At 38.7% G+C, this 15,882-nt stretch overlaps 1 protein-coding gene across 1 annotated transcript in view; it reads right to left on the reverse strand.

Annotated features, from left to right (window-relative positions):
* Positions 1–474: 474 nt before the first annotated feature.
* Positions 475–15,882, reverse strand: part of KAT2B (lysine acetyltransferase 2B) — a 112,475-nt gene continuing 97,067 nt past the window's right edge. The window contains 7 exon segments of the mRNA XM_019663739.1: positions 475–2,545; positions 5,765–5,849; positions 5,948–6,011; positions 6,255–6,291; positions 7,834–7,948; positions 12,313–12,456; positions 15,541–15,651. Coding sequence (XP_019519284.1) covers positions 2,352–2,545; positions 5,765–5,849; positions 5,948–6,011; positions 6,255–6,291; positions 7,834–7,948; positions 12,313–12,456; positions 15,541–15,651 — 750 coding nt within the window. The 3' untranslated portion in view covers positions 475–2,351.

Raw genomic sequence — 15,882 nt, forward strand, 5'->3', positions numbered from 1 at the left:
ACCAAACCCAAGGACTTTCTTACAGGACATTCATCGGTTTCACAGATGCCATGTATTGGGTTGTCGGAAAAGTCATGATGTATTTTTTCTGTTTTTCGTTGCAAAAATGTGTCATGACTTTTCCGACAACCCAACAGAAAAATGGAGGATGTGGGGGAGAGGGGAGCGGGGCTTTTAATTTCTAAACCAATTAACACTTCTTGGCTGTATTTTTTTTCTTTGTTTAATGAGTGACAGCGGGCAAGATTCAATGGACAACCGAAGAGACACAGATACAGCAAGTATCTCTTGAAAATCTCTTCGCTGATGGGCTATCGATTTCTAGGAAACTTCCCACAAATGCAACCATTCTAAACATCTTCAACAAAATGCTTACAAACTAAGAGTTAAAGATATTGATGGTCATCAACCGGATCATATATGTTCCCTGTAAAAATCAATCTGCTAGAAGAAGAAAACACACCACCAGGTTGAGAGCTTTTCAAAATATAATTTAAAACTATTTTGTACCAGTACAATATATTAATTTTACAAATGTAAAATTTTATCAGCTGTTAAAGCATTTGCAAAAACCACACATCCTACTTCAGCTTTATTGCACAATATCTATAAGAAAATATTAATTTTTAAATTAGAAAACATAAAAATGCTTTCAATATAGAAGAGACCATCTGATTTTAAAGACAATACTCTATGTCTACCCGGGAAATAACAAACTTTCACAGGATACCAAGGTGGACAGATGCTTCGGCAGATCCAGTACAAAGCACTGTTTACAACCAGTCCGAGATACTTAATCCAAACTGTATCATCATTCTTCATTAGAAATCTAGATGCCACTCAAGGTGGTTTCTTATACTTAGAAAAGTTGAGGCATTTTTCAGTGTGAGCATTCTGAATATCTTCTTACATTAAAAACAATACTTCCAACTCAATAGCCATCTGCAAGTTTTTCTCCTTCATACGGATTATCTCTGGCAACTGTTTTTAATGACTATTAAATGATCATCTTAATTCATTTATGCTGATAGAAAACATCAAGTTAAATACACTTTCAAAAGCTAGTCCTTTACAAAAATCAGTTTATAAATTTGTATCATAAAAATTAGTGTCCAGACCACCAAGATGGCCTTCATTTGTTTTATATTAGTTGGTTCTCCCAGAGTTGGGATGGCAGGTGTCCCACTTTTCTATGTAGTGTTAATCAGGAAATAAATCCAAGCACTAACCTGGAATCCCACAACAGGTTAATAAGGTTGTAGGATGGATTTTAGTGGGTATTACCCTGGTCTATAAATCAATGTTGGTGTGAAAATACTGACAGCAAATCTTGCTGGTAATTTAATTCACCTTAGATAATGAATATACATAATCTGGAGAGGCAAAAGGAAAAATGTCCATATGTACATTATGAGTCAGGTGGTGTGTATCACAGAAAAGGAGAAAAAAATTCTTATTTATTACAAGGGTTCACCATACTTGATACATATATAGAATATACCTCTTTTCCTATTAAAGTACGTTGATTCAGTTTCAAGTGTTTTCAAATGTACGCCTTTGTGGCCCAGGAAATTGCCTTTTGGAACTTATGGCCTGCATAAGCAAAGTCAAATAAAACATTACACATTTGTGTGGAGAAAATAATTATTAAAATAGTGGTTGTGCACTCACGAGTTTGTTGTAGGTAGACAGAATTATCAAAAACCCAGATGCTTATAAAAAAGTTTGCATTATTTAGAATTTCTTCCTTAGGAATTGAAGCAGTTGCTTTTCTGGAACTGCATTTTTTCAGAACTGCTCAAAGCACCTCATCTAGATGAGTGTTTTTAAAAAATATATATATAAAAAGTCTACAATGAGACTTCAAACATCACATATTTCACCTTTTACGGGCTTTTTTATCATGTATCCTTTCCTTAAAGTCCTTCAGAAAAAAATAAAAATAAACTCTCACATTCCATTAGAAAAAAATGGAAACATTCACGGTCTGGAATTTTCTGGATTCCCCCAAATCTTGGTACTATGTGCAATTTCCTCATGTACAGGTTTTGAGGAAACTCCCCTGATCATCTATTATTGAATATTCAGGTAATGGACATGCCATAGAAAATTTACATGAATAGTAGTAAATAGATTAAAATCTATTTCATAAAATAAAAAATGTTCTATGACTTCAATTTCAATACATATCTGAAAAGCTAAGAGGAGGTTTTTTGTTTGTTTTTCAAAAGTGCTAATTATTACATTTACAAATATCTTCAACACATTATGTCCAATTCTTTGTAAAACTAAACCACCTTGCTTTAGGCACACTGCTTAATGAGTTTCTAAGAAGCAGAGGGGGGGAAAAATCACTTGTCAATTAATCCAGCTTCCTTAATTTTACTGAAGAAGAATTTCTCCAGGATATTGGCACATTTGTAGTATTCACTCTCAGGAGGGTTGTACTCTTTGCAATTGGTAAAGACTCGTTGTAAGTCTGCCATGAACAATTTCTTAGACACGTAGTACCTATTCTTGAGGCGTTCACTCATGGTTTTCAGATCTGCACAGGAAAAAAGAAATATTAGCAATCTTTGACTCTACACAATGTGATTTTACACATTGGTTGACAAAAGTAAAATGAAAAGAAACCTATGTCATCAATTTGATTACACTTTTACCATCCCAATGCTTTTGGTTAAGAGAAATTCACATGATCAGGCAAAATAGTTCTTAAGTCTTATGCTCTTTCTTTTGTGAGGGTTTCTTGTATAAAATCACAGCATTTTAACATTTGAGGGGACCATTATTAGTCCCCTCATTATTAGTCTGGCTCAGCCCCCTATTCAGCGCAAGAAACTAAGTAGATTAGCAGTGATGTGAACTAAGTCCTGTTAGAAATTCATTCAGAATTATGAATGAAGCGGCCCTATCTACATGAGAACACGTGGAACATGTGTACTGAATCATTTCATTATTTAAATCAAAACACTCGAACTGAGTTTGTTTCACTGAAGTCACAGCTGTTTTGGTCTTGTTGTAGAGACAGAACTAAAGTAGAGAAATTGATCATAAATACATCTGCAAATACAACAGTGACCCTGCAGGTAAAACAGTTTAAATGAATTTAGTTTCATGCTCCATCAATGACATAAGAATGACAAACTTTACTTAATAATCTACTTTTGAAAGCAAATAAGCCTTGTGAGATGATTGCAAAAAGAATAGTTTCCCAATACATCTACTTGCATTAAATTGTATTATTTTTACAAATGAAAACAGTGTTTCATCTAAATTTATAAGAATGGGGCTTCTTTAATCTTCAATCTCAGGACTAATTTAAAGAATTCTATGCAGATTAGACCATGCTCACATCTTCTACTTATTAACTTATTAACATTGTCTACTTATAGGTCCCTAGTTATCTCTAAGTCTGATTCCATAATTAAAAATTATATTAACTCAGCATGAAAAAATAAGTCAAAACTACTAAAGAAATACTTCTGAATATCAATAACCCAAATTCCCACTATATTATCAAGTTTTCCAGAGGGAAGGAAACTTATAACCAAATATGTTGGGATTATCATTTAATCAGATAAATAAATTTATGTTCAACATCCCAAAATAGGAAGAATTTGGTTTGCATCAAAATCCTAATCTCCCACAAGCCACCAAAGAAAAAAATGGAAAATCTCTGCTTCTGCCTATTTCCTTTGACTAAAGCCACCTCTGTTAAGAGGTATGACATCATCACATCTGTGAGTTCAACTTTCAACTGTCTTCTCGGACTGAAATCGTTTTGTCGGGAAAGAAAAATTGGAAAGTGTTAAGATACACAAAGGCTCAAAAAAGACCCCACTAAGTGTCTCACCTAAGTGAGACTGAACAGCTGAAGATGTCCTCCCAAGTAATGCCTGCCACTTAATATATGCTGCCAGATATAATGTTTATAATATTTTGGAGCAGAGACGTGTTACCCAAAAAAGAAAAGGGGGGGGGGTGAAAGAATGGAACTTGACACAAAGAAGTTTATCTGAAAGCTTTTCAAACTATTTTTTAGAAGGGAGAGGGGTAAGAAGAGATGGGGAGAGCCTCAAATATAGCAGAAACGAAACAAGAATCATAGAAGTGTTTGGACTTTTCTGATTAATTACAACCGATTCTGCATATTTCCTTTCTAAAGTGATAGATAATATCTTCCTTCCCTAGCCTTCTTATGTTCTTTCAATTGACCAAATGGCATGGGTTAAAAAAGATAATTAAATGTCAGTGATACCAAATATGGAGACACCATTAAATTATTCTATTTTCCTTCCCCCAACACCAACTTGGGAATTCTGGATAAATCAGAAACCCCTGCCTAGCAATCCATGTGTGGTAAGAAGACACATTTAGGCCAGACTACTCAGACAATGTTGCTAAATAAAACAGGTTGCATCTCGTTCATTTGGAAGAAAAGAGTGTTTTCAGGCACAGGGGAAAGACAAGAAATGTTTTTGGAAAAAGCCAAGAAGGTAATAAGGAAAAGTAAAATTACTGATTTGTCAATTTTGTCCTCAAAACCATCACCATCTTAGGGACAAGACTACATCTAAAGGCATCCCAACAAAATTATTTTAGCCCCACTAAATAGCACCATTTATTGTTTTAATTAACTTTGTCCAGCACACACCTCAGCCCACCACTGGCCTTACTCAATGTGGTCAATTTTGTGAGTATAGCATTCAGCTATACACACAAGTGGCATCCAACTGGAGGGGCTCACACCCTTCTCAGATGGGACCAGGCAAAAAACACAGTAGCAAGGCAGAGACAAAAGAGAAAGAAAAGCATATGGATGTATGTCCACTTTAAGGAGTACAGACTACTGGTATTATGACGACTGTAGAAAACATTCATGTGAAAATAAATGCCTAAGAAAAAATCCACAAATAACTCTGTTATCAGGGAGCTAATGGCTTCCTTTCATTCTGTCTTCTACATTTTAATCCTTTCTTAGAACGAGGAATAGACAGGTAGAAAAGAGACAGAAGACCGAGGCTCTCTCCAAAAAAAATGGCCACACGACCAACTGAAAACACCTCAGCTAGCTGTCATCAGCACCATGCCAAATTTGTTTAATTTGGGGATTCTCAATTGATTCAATTAATCATTCATGTTAGCATAGTGCAGGCACAGCAGCCAATTCCAGAAGTCCCCATTTCTAAAGGCATTTTTTGATTGATTGGTTTTAGATGTGGGACAAAAGTTTAAAGTAGGAATAAGTAAGGGACAATAATAGTATCCAAGAGCAGGAAAAATCAAGGATTGCATTAACTGTGATTTCCCCTGAAAGTAGAGCAGCCATGCAGCCTTATCTAACTTCGTTTGTACTGACTTCAAAAATTCTCAGACACACTCAAAACACATCAAGAACACAACCTGATGTGTTTCCATTTGTAACCCATCAGGAAGAATGTAAGCAAGGTGATGTCCAAACGGTTAGCCAGTGTTCCTATCTAGTGCCATCTGCAATCCCCAGCTAGGTTTTCTGCATCTAGAGTTATTGTTGTGGGGGCTCCCAAAGACAGCTACAGAATGTCACTCATGAACACAGCCACCCACTTCCCCTTTGTCACCCTGCTCTGACATCACTGCCCTCCACGGGTACATGGAATCCCCGTCATACACACTGTACCCCACTATGGAAGAGTACTCATCAACCTCAGCGACCATTTGTCCCCCACACCGCCATCCAGAGAGTTTTAAATCTATACTTAGAAAATGTTAATGGCATTACCCATAGGGAACCTTATAACTTCATAATATCCCGGAGCTTCTGTCCTCTTCACAGGTTCCATGAAGGGCCAAGCACTTTGATGGCTCTTGGGTAAAGAAAAAAGTCAGGTATCTAATACGGAAATTCCATGTGGGAAATCATTTCAAAATATTTGCACGAGGTGAATGAAAAGGAAACACCCACCTTCACCTGCTGGAGGATGCTCTTGAGCGTGCTGTAAAGCTGGTCAGGGTCTTTGGGTTCTTTACTTGAAAGGAAAAGAGGGAACAACAAAGAACAATTATTAGGTTTTACCCTCATGCTAGCTGATTCCCAGTCAGCTCATTTTTACAAAAACGTAAAACTGGAATTATTCCAGAATTTTTTTATGAAAATTGGAACCCAACAAGTGTTGTACTGGTGATTACAATCAGTTTGCCCGCTTTCTCTAAGTTGCTAGGAGGGGGGAAAAAATCACTTCCATTAATAGCCTCTCGCCCATCCTACTTACCTTTTCTCTTTTCCACTCGGTTTCCAGCCTGTCTCTCCTATACGTCAACGAAATTAAACACTGAATGAGAACTGCTTTTGGTCAAGAGAATAACAGTTAATACTTATAGAAAATGCAATAAATCACAGCCATGCCTCAATAAGTCTATTTCTGCGAAGAGACTAAAATTAACTGCAGTTATCTCCTTATGCAGCTAACAATATGACACATTTCCCAGACTGACAACACTGCTCTACATGTTAGTGTGTTTTAAAGGAATCCCAACCTTTCCAAGAAAAGCATAAAAAATAAACATGTCCAGTATTGTGGGCATATGTATTTTTTAAACTCAAAGTCACATTTCTCTGCCAATTACCATGTGAAAGAGTGAAGCTGTTATTTTTGGTGAGAAGGAACTCTGTCCTGGTCTCTTATTTTATTTGGCGAAGAGACCCTGCTTGTAATGCAAGACGGTTGAGCTTAGCAGAAAGAAAACAAAGCCTGGAGTCCCATAGACCTGGATTTGATTTCTTGCTGCCTCCTTAAAAGCTAACTTAGCCTATAATAGCTTAAATAAGTAAGTTATTTAACCTTTTGCCTCTCTTCTAGTTTATCAATCTATAAAACAGAACTCTAAACATTAGGTGATGTTATCCCATAGAAAAATGCCTGACATCAACGGGCATGCAGTGACATGGTAGCAATCATGCCATTAATAGGGATAATATGGGAAAGTAAAATTTCTGGCTCTGGCAGTGAAACCAACATCTGCTACAGAGTAGATTTTTTTAATGAAGAAACACATATGAAACATATCATAAAGAAACAAACATCTTAGTTTTTTGTTTGTTTTTTTTCTGGAGACTTTCAGTTTGTTTGATTTTGTTTGGCTTTTTAAATCTTCAATACACCAGAAGATCCTGGATTTGAACCGAATGAAAGTATCAATCTTTGATACTTTGATCGACACAAAAAGCTATTTTGTATGTTTTAACCCAATGCAACTCACAACTCACATACAGATAAAAGCCCGTGGGAAAACTACTATAAAATAGGGAACTTGAAACAAATTATATGATTTCCCATCACTGTTTCAGAAGTTTGTGAAAACTAGTTTAGTCAAGCGTAGATGTATGTAGGTTACAACCGAGAGGCAATGAGGCATGTTGCAAACAAGCAAGATATTTGGAGGAGATCAGAATTGGGCTGCTTCTAATTCTGACAGTTACTGGCCATGTGCAAGCAAGGTTAAGCCATTTTGAGCCTCAATTTCCCCATTTGTAAAAGTAGAATGCCCCTATTTTCACGGTCACATATGGGTCATGCCTAGCACTGTGCTACAAAGAGCAGGCTCCCAATAAATGATGGATATTAATAGCTACAAAAGGGGTCATCTAAGCTCTCCTTGGTTTTTTGCATTGAGAAGTAGAGAAAAGATATAAAAGGAAAGCATTTGCTCCTTTCTTAAAAGACCAGAAATACCACAAATGGAGCCGGGCAGGGTAATAACTTTTCAAAGTACTGCACTCTGGTAATTGTTTCAAACACATCTGGTGGCATTATCAAAAGATTTTGCTTTTAAAAGAAGATCTATACATACTAATTCCAGGAATGCTTTCTATCGGAATCTGTCGAACTCCATCTTTAAAACACGAAAGGCCAGGGTAGACTTTTCGAATCTGGGCTTGTTTTCTTTCAATCAGCTTTTTAATGATCTGGAAAGCACAGGAAGAAAATGTGTTCAGAGACAGAACTCGGTGGCTATAGCTTAAGTCAGCAAAACTAAGGAGTTGTTTTCCTAACAAAATAAAAGTCTTTAGGAAACAAAAAGGGAGAAAAGGGTGAATGCCACTGAACAGGTGAGACATGAAAACATTGTCTTACACACACCAAGCCCATCTAGTGTCACTAAACAACTTTGAAATACTTGTTCCCTGCCATCAGAAAAGCCAATATGGAGAGAGCACCCTGCCTGCCCCGAGAGCCCGCTGTCCTCTTTAGCATGAGAGCCATTTCTTTTGCCTGCTTCTGCGAGGAGCCTCTGCCAGAGCTACAGCAAAGCAGCTGACCATCTGCTACCCAGACAAGCGTCAGAGCCTCTCCGATTCCCATGACTAGGAACTGTCCCCTTCTGACTGAGGGGGCAAAAGACCAGGCCTCAGAAAGTCCCCAAAGCCTGGGAGGGTGGCCTTACTAGTCATATTTTTTAAGGCTGGTACCCCAGCCTATGCCGTTTGCATCCAAAAAACAGCTCTAAGGAGTTGTCTGTTAAGGCATCACAACCATGACGTGAGGGAATTTTGAGAGATGTGTGTTTGTTTTGTAAAATAATTCCTGATTGTCTGAGGTAATTATTTCCAAAACAGTGAAGTTTTCCCTTTAAAGAAAAAAAGAAAGGAAAAAAAAAAACTAAAAAGTTGCCATTCTGAAATTAACCATATCATAACTGATATAACCATTTGGGGGAGGGGGGACAGGGAAGGGGAGGGAACCAAAAAAACAGTGATCATTCATTGAATTCACAAAAGAAAACAAAAATATTCTAGTTCCAAACTGCTTGATCTCAAACTTATCACCGGTAAATAATGCAGCATGAATTCATAATCCTAACAATTAAACAAAGAACTTCATAAAAGGAATGAGACCAGTAAAAGTAGACTCCTGTAAATCCAGTTCAGTGCTGTCCAATACAATGTAAACTACTCAATGTCATTTAAATTTTTCCAGTAGCCACATTTCCTTCAAAAAGCAAAAACAGGTGAAGTTGATTTTAACAATATATTTTTATTTAATCCAATATATCCAAAATATTATCATTGCAGCATATAATCAATAGAAAAAGTATGAAATATTTTAATTATTTTATTCATACTAGGTCTTCAAAATCGGAATGTATTTTATACTTACAGCACATCTCAATTTGGACTAGCCATAAATCAAGTACTCAGTAGCCAAATGTCACTAGTGGCTGTCACTCTGGACAGGACAAATCTAGATGGATGCTTCCCTTCATTTATTTATAAGTACAAGTCTTTTTTTAAAAAGACTCCCAATGGCAATCTCTTAAATGAATGCCTTCAGAAAATATAATTTCAGATATAATTTGAAAAGTTTTTTCTCCTCACCAAGGGACTCTCCAATGTGATGACCCACCATTGGCTTCCATACAACACCATGAAGGTGGGTGGGCTCCTGGTGAGTGATCGCCAGTGGGAGTGGGGTGCTTCCTAACCTCTCTGTGCCTCATTTTGGAGAAAGGAAACATTTTACTTACATTCCAACCTCTTCACCTCCCTAGAAAATGTCTTCACTCCCCCACTATGTCATCTTTCTCTCCTCAAATCCATCTGTCAGTCCACTGCTCTCAGTTTTAGTCTTCCCAAGCAGAAAATTTGGGAAGACTCCCCTATCTTGAATGTGTCATCAAGTCTTAACATGTCTTCTTACAAAAGAATCTCATTGCTGGGCCGGCCGAGTGGCTCAGTTGGTTAAGAGCTTGCTCAAGAGTGTGAGCTCTGAGCAAAAGGGTTGCCAGTTCAATTCCCACATGGGCCAGTGAGCTGTGCGCTAGCTGAGCTGTCACTGAGCTGCCAACAGGTAGCAGGATGGCTCAGCTGGTGAAAGACATGCTCTAACAACAAGACTGCCTGTTCTATGGTGGGCTATGCCCACCCACAACTAAGACTGAACTCGGCACCTTGAGCTGAGCTGCCGCCCAGATGTCCCAGGTGAATAGAGTGTGAGCTCTTAACAACAAGGCTGCTGGTTCGACTCCCGCATGGGATGGTGGCTACGCCCACCCACAACTAACTGAACACAGCACCTTGAGCTGAGCGGTGCTACTGGACTTGGAGTTGAGCTTGCTGTACCCTCCACAACTAAGATTGAAGAACAACAACTTGGCTGTTCCCCTCCCCCAATTCCCCAATAAAATCTTAAAAAAAAAAAAATCTCGTTGCTGTGCCTCACCCTGACTCTGGCTCCTCCAAACCCAGTCCATTGTACTCTCACATGTAGATTAAGATTTAAGAATCATCCCTCCCACCCAGCCCACACACATATGCACACACATCCATACAGCCAATTCTGCCTGCTCATAGCCTAGTCACACTTTTCTCCAATAATGGCTTTCATTACCCACCCACCGATGGTCCTAGTTATTCACGTGCCCATGAATCTACTTGGACTCTGAGTCTTGGCTCATGCTGGTTACCCGGCCAGGCTGTCCAGTTCAAAACCCATTGCAGAAGTACAACTTCTGCTCTTTATGCTTTTAGGGGCTAGGAAAGTCCTCCATATATTTAGAGTTTGTTTGCTACCACCATCAGCCCCCACCTTCCTTCAAGGGGGTGCTCAAGGTTGGAGTAAATGACACTTGTAAAAGTTATTTGAATTCTGTGGAAGAAGATACTATGTGAATCCAAATGTTTTATTGTGGTGACTTCAGATCTCCTTTAAAAGAAGTAGGTCCACAGCTCCAGGCCTTCATCCATTCACTGTGTTCGAGAAGGCTGGAGGTAAAGAGGGAAGGTGAGGAGAGAGGGAAATGAGATTCAAGAAGAGAGCAGTAAGAGGAAAGGAACAGGAGGTCTGCCTTCTCAAAAGCTCACTGCCTTGGTTAGCTCTGTGCCTATGGCTTTCCCCTCTATGGAGGAAGAGCCAACAGATCCGGACTATGTGAATCTGCAGACCCTGCCCAGGGTGCCCCGCTCTCAGCTTATATCGTGGCCATGAATCGGTGCTGCTGGGAGGAGGCGTGAGGAAAGAGCAGCTGACGGCGACACCGCTGCGATGGCTTTCGCTGGCCAGCAGCCTCGACCGCTGAACAAAGAGCTGCTGAATTCAGACCTTCTCATTAAGCCCAAAGAGAACAATGAAGAAAGCGAGCTCTTCAGAGGAGAGGCAGGGAGAGGCGCCTGCTGCGCTTTTATTAACTCTCCAAGTACCCTATTTGGAATTCTCTCCCAGGCTGACATTTGGACCAAGAAACAACAAAGGTTGTTTTTATTTTCTAAGTAAAAAAAAAAAAAATGCCTTTTGCTCACTTCCCGAAGAAGCCTAAGAACAAATGTGAGCCACTTGAAGTAAAAGGAAAATACATATCAAGCACCTACTATCTGTAAAAGTGGTGATGTCTGACACATAACTAAGAATGGAGATAAGGGACATTCGTAGAAACTATAAAACAAAGACAGGTTTAAGACAGAGCTTCTAGAGGTTACTTCTGGAGAAAAGTACACTAGGATGAATAATGTAAGTATAAAGTAGAATTGATGTGGAATGACACAGATGCAAACTCCCAGTTTCTGAACTCCAACGAACTTGGGGATCAAGGAGGCGATCCTGGGCTTAACACACAAAGTTCATTTGTTTATTAAATGGCCTCTGTGCACTCCCCAATTATGTTCATTTTATGGTTTTTTCCCCTGTCTTAGAGAAATGTAAAATTGCTGTGAACCTTTCCCTTTACTGCTTCTTTTCGTTCATATGCATAAAAGGCTTCACCCCCCCCTATATTAATTTTAACACCTATAAGTGTCAGCCTTCAGAATTTGCAACGTAAAAGGAGAGATTAATACACACTAAGATAAATGTCTATGTGAGATGATAATAAATTATTGGAATTCTAATGGGTGGATCAAACTAGTGCTGGAGAAGTTCAAAGGAGGAGCTGGAACACAGACTAAAGTGGTTCGATGTGTGTATGTGTTGGGAGGGGGAGGTGGGTAACATGAAAACACCATGCCAAGAGGGTGAAAGTGTCAGTAATGACCTCTGGAGAATAGTTTAAGAGAGGCAAGTAAAGAGATAAGTTTGGGAAGGATGCTTGAGGCCAGATGAGGCATTTTATTTTCCAAGTTTTGTATTTTATACCAATTTCACAAGTGCCTACGTTCTTAGGGACAGTGACCTGGAGAGGAGATGGACCAAGGATGCCTTGAGAGACGAAATCTAGACAAACCATAGCACACTGAGATTACGACACCCAGGAGACCTATACACACAGTTCAATGATATCCAACTCACGCCGACTAAGACTGGCCTGTATGGGGGGAACACGAGTCAGTCACATGCTCACCTCCTTCTGCTTCTTAATGATGACAGAAAATTCTGTGTATGGGATCCGTGGATTTAGCTCACATCCCATTAAAGTGGCTCCTTCATAATCCTTGATGTAGCCAACATATTTGGTTTTAGGTATTTTAATTTCTTTGGAGAAACCCTGCAAAGCAAATAAATTCATTCATATGGGCACTGCACATCAAATATCTGCGGAGCGCTAACTATGTGCTAAGTACTGTCTCGGCATCAAGATGCGTTTCTTTCAAGTTCCCATCATATTATTACGGCAAGGATTAGCACACAACTCTTCCAGGAAGTCCATAAACATCAAAAATCAAACTGCGCAGGGCCAGCCAAGTGGCGCGTTGGTTAAGAACTGGCTTGGGACGCCAGAGGGCCCCGGTTCGAATCCCACATATGAGGGCCAGTGACACTGCCCTCCACAGCTAAGATGCTGAACAACAGCTCAACCTGGAGCTGGGCTGCCATGAGTCGCCTGCAACGGCGTAGGCTGCAGCCCCTGTGGCAGTGGGTTGCCATGGGCTACTGTATGTAGCCAGCAGCCAGCGTGAGTGGCCAGCAGCCGCAGTGAGCGGCCAGCAGCCGCAGTGAGCGGCCAGCAGCCGCCGTGAGCGGCCGTCCAGAAGCTGGCGACTGATCTGCCTCGCCAGGGAAGAGCGCAATGATGGTGCCAACTTGGGCCAGTGAAGCAGCGTCCTCCACAACTAGACTGAAGAACAAAAGGACAGCAACTTGTTTGTTCCCCTTCCCCAATTCCCCAGTGCTGTTCCCCTCCCCCAAATTCCCCAATAAAATCTTTTTAAAAAAAAAATCAAACTGTGCAACTAGGAAGCAAGACAACATAAAAAAAAATAATCCTAGTAAAACACAGCATTACAATCTTTTTAAACAGAAATGGCTACTCAGTAAAAATCAGATTTAATTTTGCATTAAGTTGAACAATTTTTCCCAACGAAGGGAAAAGAGGTTCCCAGGATTCTCAACAAATTTATAATTAACAATCTAAATTCTGAAAGAAAAGCTTGTAAAAATATATAGCAATTAGAATCCTGATGTTGAGAAAATGAAGCCCCAACTTCACAGGCACAAAACTTCCAGACCATTACAATGTGAGGTTGTTTCGAAATGACATTAATGCTTCGCAATATATTCATTTACATAATTTAAGCTGTAATAACATAGTGCTACAGGGTATATATATATATTCATATATTTATAATATAAACATAATTTTCCTTACACTGCCTATTTCAGTTTTTTGCAGAAAATGACTTGGGCTTCAGAACTATCATCAGCAGTTTCCTGCCTCCTCTTCCAGCAAAAACTTACTTTCCAAGCAATTATTGCCATCATCCTCAAAGAGCACTCACTACAGTCAAGTCATTTAAGAACTGTGGCAGAGATTTCATGCTTTGCAATGTCGTTACTGCCTAGGAAAGCTGGCTCTCAAGCTCTCTGTGAACAATTCCACTGTCAGGTGAGTCTGATTATAAAAATGCTGATTATAAAAGCCACAAACATCCCAAAGAATGAGAAAAAAATAAATAGGAGATTAATTATCTGACATCAGAAAGCTTTCTAGTCATATAAGGACTTATATTTTTTTTAAAAAGAAGTTAATAGAGTTTATGCAATAAAATCTTTAAAATTTTATGTATTAAAGAAAAAGCCATGAGCAATGTTGAAACAAATGACAAGAGGAAAAAAAAATCATAAAATAAAAGGTTAATATCCTTATATACAAAGAGTTTTCATAAACCAATGTAAAAATATTTTAATAGAAAAAGAGGCAAAATACAATGAATTGGCAATTCAAAAAGAAAAAGAAATACAAAGGGTCAATGAACAAAGAAAAACAAGTGAATCCTGACAACGATCAAATAGATGCAAACATACACAATTTATTACCTAGGAAAGGGGTAAAAAGAAATTTTTTGTCAATTATCACCTACTTTCCTGAGCCCCCTAATATACTGCTGACAAGAACAGAAACTATTCCAGTATTTGGCAATGCATAACAAAACCTTAAATCTGTCCGAAAGCAACTCTACTTCTAGACATTTATTCTAAACAAATTACCATAGATGAGGGTAACACACAGACAAACACACACACATACACAAACTCGCACATGTACACTTATATACAAGAAATACCAAAATGTCCCCAAAATGTGGAACTGGTTTAATAAATTGTTTTCTATTTATACAACAAAATTTCAGAGGATCATCAAAAATCACATGAAGAAAGAATCAGAATATATTAAGTAAAAAGGGCAAGTAATTAAATTATAGTATGTGCCAATTTTCATATTTATATACACACACACAGAGAAAAACAGTAGAAGGGCATGTCAAAACATCAACAGTAAATTTCTCTGGGTTGGTAGAATTACAAGCCATTTTTCCTTGTTTTCTTTGTGCTTCACTACATTTTCCAAAATTCTTACAATAACTACACATTACTTCTGTAGTCAGATTAAGTGAAAAATGTTTAGTAATTATAAAACCCTATTTTAAAAATATGCAGCCAAATAATAATCCTTAAAATGCTGAGCTTTTCTGAAAACTTCTGGTGAGAAAGGGTTGAGATGGCAGCCAAGCTCCCTGCCTGCTGTTTGCTGCTGAACCAGGATTGTCTGGAGCGCATTCTAAATGTCAGAATTTCTTCTCTGCTGCTGTAAAGGGAGGCCTTCCACAGACTGGATGGATTTCTCTCATACATGGAGAACTCTACTCACCCAGCACTGGGAATTTCTCCTTAGCCTGAGGAATATCATAATTTAGAATGTCAGGATGCAATATTATACTTCACTTATAGACGACACTCATTCACTCAACAAATGTTTATTGGCCGGTTGAGTGGCTCAGTTGGTTAAGAGCTCGCTCAAGAATGTGAGCTCTGAGCAACAGGGTCACTGGTTCAATTCCCAGCCCAGGCTGAGCTGCCACTGAGCTGCCAACAGGTGGCAGATAGCTCAGCTAAAAAAATAAAATGAAATGAAATAAAAAAACAAATGTTTATTTAGTACTTAGTATGTGCTGGTCATACCCTCTAATCCAGTCTGAAGCTTACTTATGGCTTAAAGCTTACAAAATAAAATAAAGATATGTCCTTCTTATAAGTAGAAAATACTGGGGTGGAAACCTATTTGGATGAAGGCTACCTGAGGGTATACTTAAAAAAGGAAAGACAGAACAGTGTTGCACAATGAAAAACCCACCTGTTTCTTGAAATATCCAATTGCATATTCATCTGCATATGTGAGGAAGTTCAGGATGTCGTGTTTTATGTGGTATTCTTTCAAATGATTCATCAGGTGTGTTCCATAGCCCTATGTGAAAGTTAGTATATAGACAAACATATCATTAGGTTCTGAAGAAAAGAAAGTCCTACAAATTCACTGGGAAATACTAGCAAGTTAAAATGTTTGTATTTTGGGCCAGCCGAGTGGCGTGTTGGTTAAGAGCTGGGCTTGGGACGCCAGCTCTGAGCAGCAGGGCCCCGGTTCGGATCCCACATGAGGGCCAGTGACACTGCCCTCTACAGCTAAGATGGTGAACAA

The sequence above is a fragment of the Hipposideros armiger genome, unplaced genomic scaffold, assembly GCF_001890085.2.
Source record: "Hipposideros armiger isolate ML-2016 unplaced genomic scaffold, ASM189008v1 scaffold_403, whole genome shotgun sequence".
Lineage (NCBI taxonomy): Eukaryota > Metazoa > Chordata > Mammalia > Chiroptera > Hipposideridae > Hipposideros > Hipposideros armiger.